This window comes from Momordica charantia (assembly GCF_013281855.1).
Source record: "Momordica charantia cultivar OHB3-1 chromosome 5 unlocalized genomic scaffold, Mcharantia_2.0 BLBB01000005.1, whole genome shotgun sequence".
Taxonomy (NCBI): domain Eukaryota; kingdom Viridiplantae; phylum Streptophyta; class Magnoliopsida; order Cucurbitales; family Cucurbitaceae; genus Momordica; species Momordica charantia.
Genome location: NW_028275163.1, coordinates 21,011,142 through 21,019,381, shown reverse-complemented (window position 1 = coordinate 21,019,381; position 8,240 = coordinate 21,011,142). Strand labels below are relative to the sequence as shown.

At 31.5% G+C, this 8,240-nt stretch overlaps 1 protein-coding gene across 1 annotated transcript; it reads left to right on the top strand.

Annotated features, from left to right (window-relative positions):
• The first annotated feature begins 3,872 nt into the window (after positions 1-3,872).
• On the top strand, positions 3,873-4,884 carry LOC148211527 (Cysteine/Histidine-rich C1 domain family protein). The gene has a single exon (XM_088124507.1). It carries the CDS (start codon positions 3,940-3,942, stop codon positions 4,774-4,776), a length of 837 nt encoding a protein of 278 aa, XP_087980633.1. The 5' UTR covers positions 3,873-3,939; the 3' UTR covers positions 4,777-4,884.
• The last annotated feature ends 3,356 nt before the right edge of the window (positions 4,885-8,240 follow it).

Here is an 8,240-nt window from a genome sequence, read left to right as displayed (position 1 = left end):
ATGTTTGTAAATACGAGGCATTTTACTGTAAACCAAAACGAAAAGCAAAACCTTAATATATTATGTATTTACAATATCTTTATTTTTAAAGTTTAATGTGATTTATCACTTCTATTATCATTTATCGTATTCTTTAGAATTGCAGGAAATAACCATTCTAAGGAGATAAAATTGAAGTTTTATTTTTATCTCGCCATATTTAGCGTTGAAATTGCATAATGTCACAATAAATAAAAAGAAGGGAAAAAACGTACAGGTAAAAATAAAATAAAATAACCGACCAAGAAAACAAATCATCACAAAAATAAATTTGCGACGGAAATTGGTCAGTGGGATAAGTGACAAATCGATTTTGTCGCAATCGCTAAAGTAGCAACGAAAATTTAGCGACGAAATATATTTTCGTCGCTGAGTTGGCTAGCAACGAAAAATGCACGAGCGACGCTAGCGTTTTCATCACGGGTGTCCTTTAGCGACCTTGATCCTGCGACGCGTCTAGACATGAATGTGTTTTTGTTGCTGGACGTCATCAGCGACAAATATTTCGTTGCTGAAGCTGATTTTCCTTGTAGTGATTTGATTGATTGAAAATGAACTAAAAAAATTAGGAATATGAATATAGTAACGGTTGTGTTTGTAAGGAGAGTGCAAACAAAGTCCATATTTATTAGGGAAATGAATAATCGTGGATATATAAGAAATGACGATTATCTTCATTTGTATAAGATCTTTTGGGTGGAAACAAAGGTAAAATTGTATTGAAGGCTATGTCCTAAGCAGATAATATAGAGACATAGTCTATACCTAGCTGTATCGATAAAATTGTTAGATGCCGAATAAAGGAGTGGTGAGCCGGAAAGGCACCATCATCAAGTAGCAAAAACTATATCAACATAATTAAGATTACTTGTCAAAAAAGAAAATAATAAATAACATATTGAAAATTGGAGCATGAAATAGAAAATTAATGCCTTACAATGAAAGGTAATGTATCTTTCAATTTTAAAAATATGAAAGAAATTGAAAAGTTCCAAATGCTTACTTTATTCTGCCCTTAATTGAAGTTTCTTTTAACATAAAAGTAAGAAGAATAAAAAATAAACCCGTTTTAGTAATTAAACAATTGTAGAAGCTAATCACGAATCAAGACCAAGGCCATTTATTCTATTACATCATCAATAATTTTGATATATTTTATGAATAGCTAGTGTAATTATATACTTTTAAGTTTACGATCTTCTTTCATCTCTCTTGAACTAATATTCTAGATCTCTCTTGAACTAATATTCTTATTTAGCGGTTTGATAACCATTTTAGTTTTTAGTTTTTGATTTTTGGTTTTATGTTTTTAAAAAACAAAAACCATATATGTTTGATAACCATTTTTTGTTTATTGTTTTTAAAAAACAAAAAACCAAAACATGTTTGGTAACCATTTTTAGTATTAGAAAAAATTGAAAATACATATTAGAGAGAGAAAATTTTATAGAGAGTAGAGATGGTGTGGGTGCGAGTGAGGATGCTCTACCCCATTATCGGGCTCGTGAAAATTTTTAGTCTCCGTCTCCACCTCGTTCTTTGGTCCAAGAGATGTTCTCAAGAAAAATTATCGGTTTTATAATTGTTTTTAATTATTTTTAGAATTTAAATATAAAAAAGTGTAATAAATATATATTAATTATTTAAAAAATGGAATCAGGGATGAGGCTGAGGTCGGAACATGCATTTTCTATTTTTGGGACCCAACCTTGAAATTTTGTATGTAGAAACATGAAAATAGAGATGTAAATAAACTTTTGGAAAATATATTTTAGTGAGATAAATAAAAATATTTAGAAAAAAATAGGTTGAGAAAAGTTAAAGACAAAAAGAGAAAAATGTTGGAGAAAAAATAAAGTCGAGAGGAAAAGATATGTTAAAGAAAAAAAAAGAAATTATAAAGAAAGAGAAAAATTACAGTGGAAACAAATTTAGAGATAAAAACAAGATTCAAAATATAATTTTTATATAAAATAAATAAAAACAAAGATAAATAAAAATTACAGTGAAAGAAAATTGAACGAGAAAATAAAATATAATTTTTAGAAAAAAATAGATTATGGAGAGACAGAAAAGTTATAAAATATGAAATTTTCGAGAGAAAAAGTTAGGAAAAATATTAACTTTTTAGCGAGAGAAATGAAACTGATCTGTTAGAAAAAAAATACAAAAAATATTGGGGAGAGACAAATTACAATAAATATTCAAAATATGAAAATTTTAAAGAGAAAAAATATCGTTTGTAAAGAGAAATTTAGAAATAAAAAAAATTTAGAGTGAAAAATAAATATTTTAAGGATAAATACGAGAAAGAAAAAAGAAGTTGAGTATTAGAAAGATTTTGAAAAACAAAAACCTGCTTTTGAAAACTAAATTTTTTTTTTGTTTTCGAAATTTACATAGAATTTCAAAGTGGGTTTTAAAAAACAAAAAACAGATCACGTTTTTGAAAAACTAAAAACCAAAAATCAAAAATAAAAAACGAAATGGTTATCAACGGGCCAAATGTTTGTAACGCTATATTTTAATTCTAAAACTTGGTATTTGAAAACTATTTCAACACTTTCAATCTTTCACTAATCTGAGAATAAAAACATAAATCGATCTGAAAACCTAATCTATAACCTATTTCCATGCGTCTTCAAAACACTTGTTCATATAGACATCTATTAATCAACCAGCAAATGAATACGGGTTAGGCACGTCAAGCTCAATAGTTAAACCTCGGGTTTAAGAAGTTCTAGGAAATCTTAAGAATGAACAAACCACCACTCAACTCAAAAACTTAAGCTGATGGGTTCGATAAAATTATAATAAATGGGGAGGAACAACAACAACACAGGGATTCGAACACAGGACCTCCCGCTCTAATACCATCTTAAAAATGAACAAACCACCACTCAACCCAAAAAACTTAAGTTGATGGGTTTGGTAAATTTAATTAATTTATATGAATTCTAACAAAGCTTAAGCTGATGAGTTGGATAAATTTAATTCATTTATATAGATTCTAACAGCAAAATAGTGTTAGGAAAGAATGTGTATATTCAGAGAGAGAGAATTTTATCTAACCCAACTCAAAACTTGATAAATCTACTAGATAAACATAAATTCAGTATTAAATTTAAGCCAAATTCACCCAAACCTTCATGGGATATAATAACCAATTAAATGAGGTCTCCCTACTTAATGATCTCTCTTGACAAAATCTAGCACGAACCTCATAGGAACCAACGACTTACTTCAACTTTAAAAAAAATCATAATAATAATTATATTTTTACCACGCCAACTCTAAAATTAATCAATCAAAATTATAACTATCATCTTTACTTATGATAGCTAATAAAAAGTTTGAACTATTGAAAGGACGTAAGAATACCTCTTTTTCAAGTAAGAGTTTAAATTTTAGTTGAGTTTAATGTACTTAAAATTTCGAATTCATGTTTCTCAAGTCTACGTTTTGTTAGTGAACAAATTCATAAATTTAAGATACCTTACTCTCTGCTGGTCACACACAGTTTTCAAAATCCCAAACATGAGTTTGTTTAACCCATCGTACTTGACTTAATTAAATCCCATATTATTCTAAATGGTAACTTTTTATAACTTGGAAGAATCAATCAAAATTCAGCAGTCAACTTCAAAAACCCTGCCAGGCACTTTCCAAGAACCTTCCTCTCCCAAGTAGAAAAATATTTATATATATATATCTTCTTACACCTCCATCATATATCTGACTTTTTTATCATAATAACACATAATCCTCATAGACCAGATCCACTCTAATTCAACAAAATATATATATATATATATATATATATTTACCCTTAACCATTTACACAAAAAAAAAGAGAGAGAGAAAGAAAAAGATTGATAATCAGAGACCAAAGAAGAACTAATGGATGAATACAGGCATTTCAGCCACCCCCACGGCTTAAGACTCTACCAAATCCAACAACAAGACACAAACCAATTCCACTGCTCCGGCTGCCAATCCCTCTGCCACGGCGCCGTCTACGGCTGCTGGGCCTGCAAATTCTTCCTTCACAAGACCTGCGCTGCCGCCGCCCGCTCCCTCCGCCACCCTTCCCACCCGCTCCACCCCCTCACCCTCCTCCCTTCCCCAACCTACCCTGACGCTTCTTTCCTTTGCAACGCTTGCGGCACCGATGGCGCCGCCTTCTGCTTCTCCTGCACCGCTTGCGACCTCGACCTCCATGTCAACTGCGCCCTTTTACCTCCGGAACTCGACCTCAAATCCCACCACCACCATAAGCTCTCCCTGGTTTTTTCTTCCCCGCACGGTGGCTCCAACATCTGTAACGTCTGCCGCCGCGCCGTGGAGTCGACGTATTGGAGCTATAGCTGTTTGAGGTGCAATTTTCATGTTCATACATACTGTGCCACGCCGACGCCGCCCAAGTTGCAGGCGGCAGCGGCGTCGGTGGCCCTAGTGCCGCCACGCGAAAGAGAGGAGGCGCGTTACGGCGGCGGCGTTTCTTATGGAGGGGTTAGAGTTGGCAACTTTACGAGGGCTGTAAATGAATATGGTGCTGATCAGTATGGTAATGTCCGCGGGGCGGCAGTTGCGGCAGCAAATCCGGCGGCGGCGGTAGTTGAGGATCCGACTTTGAAGGCTCAGGCGGAGCTGCATGAACTTCAGATGCAGTTGCAAATTGCTAACGAGATGGCTAAGATGATGGCATCCTTTAATTTGAGCTCTTTAGCACCGTAATCATTACTGAAATGATTATGGTGATTTGATTCAGAATTGAAAATATTTAGCTCTTTAACTGTAATCATCAAACTATCAATAAAAAATTGATAACTCATCTATCTTTAAGATGGTGTGGACAAAATTTATACTGATAATATTTTTCATTCAGAATTTACGGATTAGGAGAATTCCTGCTTTTTCCTATAATTTTTGCCACGTCATTCTTCTTTATTAATAAATTAGAAAGGAAAGGAAATTGAGACCTTTTTAATCCACATTTATTAAAGAAATAACACGTGGCAAAATATTATTGAAATACGTGATTGAGCGACAGAAATTCCTATAGTGGTAGTGGCCCAATAAAACACTTACTTCTCAGTATTTGTACCGATCACCTGTAAAAATTTGATAATATTTCAATGTTTTTAAAAATTAAAAATAAATATCTCTTTATCTACATTAAATGGTCATCAGGGAAAAAAAAAGTATCGATGAATATAAGTATTTTTATTGGTAAATTAGAAAAACATCTATTTATGTAATTTTCCTTTTTTGTAAAAAATTTATGGGTGCTGACCACATTATTATTGCTCTTTTATATATTTTTCTATCTAACTCTTTTATGTGAATGTTATTATTAATGGATATAAATATACTATCGCTCTAAAGTTTCAATTTTAACATTTTAAAAATTCTTTAAAAACCCCCCAATAATTGTTTGCGACAATTACCAAAAACATTGAATATATGTTTTAATTTATGATTCTCTGAGTATTTTTTCAACTTAGCTCCTATTGTTTGATTCATTCTTTATGTTTATATATATTTTTTAATGAAATATATTTACCTATCTTGCTAGGCTAAACCACCTTGAATAATTGACATTTTATTATATTTTAAACAATTCTATGCTTTTACATTTCTCTCTTTTATTGGTAAAAAGTTTAATAGTGGTGAGCATTAGGTGCTCGACTAGTTAACACCAAGAATTTTCCTTATTTAGTTGTACCCTTTAACGTTAGTGAATATTAAAATGAATAACGATAAATTTACCTGACATAATATTTAAGGAGTGGAGGTTATTTAAGAAGAAAAATGTCAAAAATTCTGTCAATTTCGTAAAAATTTAAAGAAATAACTAAAAATTATCATCTCAAGTTGTCTAATTCATTCCAATTTCTATCCACTTAATTAGTATCGATCATGTGGTTAGGTAAGTTTATCATTAACTAATTTAAATATTGACCAATAAAAATGGTCTAATTAAAAAATGTTAAAACATAAAGAATTAAACTAATACATGTTTTAAACAATAGAGAACAAATTGAAAAAACACACAAAATATTAAGGACTATATATAACATATATTTAGCCTTATTAACTCTGACATATTATGAGTTAAAAGTATAAACATGTATTTGTTTTCTTTAATTAAGACCTGTGACAATGTTTTTTTTTTTTTGAATGTGGCAAAGAGAGGATGAACGAAATTAAAAGGTCCAATGAAAAAATTTGTCAAACAAAGAATGTTTGTGATTAAACGTACTAATTTGGACTATAATTTTAAATGTTTTAATTTGCTGATTCATATGATTTATTTAAATGCCAAACAATTACAAGTAAGTTGAATATATGACACGCTTTCTATTAACTTGAAATGAATAAATATATTTTATTTGATTATCTGTGTGAGCTTCTTTTAAGATTTAGAGTTGTATAAGATGTTGATAGGAAAAATATGTGAATTTTCAAAATGCTATTTTAAGTATTGTCTGAAAAAGTAATTTATATGATTTATTGGTTAATTGGCTTTTTTTTTTCTTATCTAATTATAAGGAGGTAATAATTTGTCACTTGTTTAAGTTTCAAATAATGACTGATTGAGAGATTAAAAAAACCAATAAAAAACAAGCATTGCAATAAATAAATTAGCAATTACACAGTCAAATTGTTGAAATGTTCAATAATTACCATAAGACTGATTAATTAATTAATTAATCATCAAATTGGTGTTTAAATAATTATGCTCAATTATGATGGTTGGGAGGCAAAACTACGAATGGTTGACCTGTTCAACAGAATCGAGTAGCCTGACCTAACAGGTCCGGGTTGAATACTTTAATAAAAACTAAGATGGCCAAAACTTCCACCACGAGGTGAGGGAGAATCCAGTGATATGCATAGACCGATGGTTCCTGAGATGAGCCTAGCACAAGCAAGAAAATAGTCCAGTGGGATAGATAGTTACTCTTTTGACTACTTAAATACACCCCTCATCCACCACTCTAGGTACGAGAATTTGTCTGAAGCTGATATGTCTAAATTTGGATTCCTAACTAACTTGGGCATCAGAGTAGCCTACCTGTTTTTGCAGGTATCTCTGAAAGAATTCGTCCCAAGTTGCTCACAACGACCTCACAAATCACTCCCCGTACCTTAGACATATTTTTGCATCAACAATGATGGTCCACTAAAACCTTAAATGAATCTAAAGGCCAAAGAGTGATCTTTGAATGCTACTACGCATCCTTCAAAATAGTCTCATGTAAGGTAGGCAATAAATTCAAAATACACTATAAGGCCTTATTCATTGCTTCATATGGAGATAAGCCCTAACTAATACGTACTTGACAAGTTTTCTGGAAATTGACAGTAAAAATTATGTTTGTTTGATTTTGTCAATATGGAATAAAAAAAGAAAGTTATAGGAAATTGGTTGAAAAGTTATACATTCATATTTTTAAAAAACAACCATTAAAAAAAAAGTTGGGAAAAAAAAAACTTTGCTCAGAGTTATATATATATATAGTGTCTAAGCCAGCTCAAGGTAGGTGGTCAATATAGAATTTGAACTCATTCCCTCTTAAACCCTAGCCTCTTTGGACCAATGATCCACCCAGGTTTCATTAATAAATTACTTGATGCTCCATTATCTTTAATCAATTTAAATTCTAAAAACTCTTTCATCTTCCCTCATCTTTTTGAGATATATATATTATACATAGTGGGCAAGATAAATACAAAATGCAGAGGAAAGAGCACTAAAAAACTTGAGAGAAAGTGAGATATTTTTCGTTCTCACCAAACTTAACTAAGGGACACAATAGAAGTCGTTATGGGGAAGATAGAGGGCGTAAGCTATATACTCGGAGTCACAGAGTATAGTTGCTTTAGATTTCTATGCTAAGGGCGCGATCGAGAGAGGGAACGGTAGTAGTGGCGAGCAAGAAGGAAAAAACTATTAAGACAGTAGCGACACTGGATACAAAAAGACGATAGTAGTGAAAGGCAATACACGTGTAAAGGGAGAGGAGAGGAGAGAAAAATAGGTTTCTAGAATTTGTACCCTTTAGGTTTAAAAATACAAAATGCTTGTAACTGGACTTTGTTATAAACAGAAGTTTATTTTATTGAGCTGGTAGAGGTAGAAATAGGCAAAAACTATAGTAGGTAACTTAAATAACTTTCCCACTTAGAATTTT

Coding starts and splice junctions, on each gene's coding strand:
- LOC148211527 (XM_088124507.1), top strand. CDS start 3,940: ATGGATGAATACAGGCATTTCAGCCACCCCCACGGCTTAAGACTCTAC.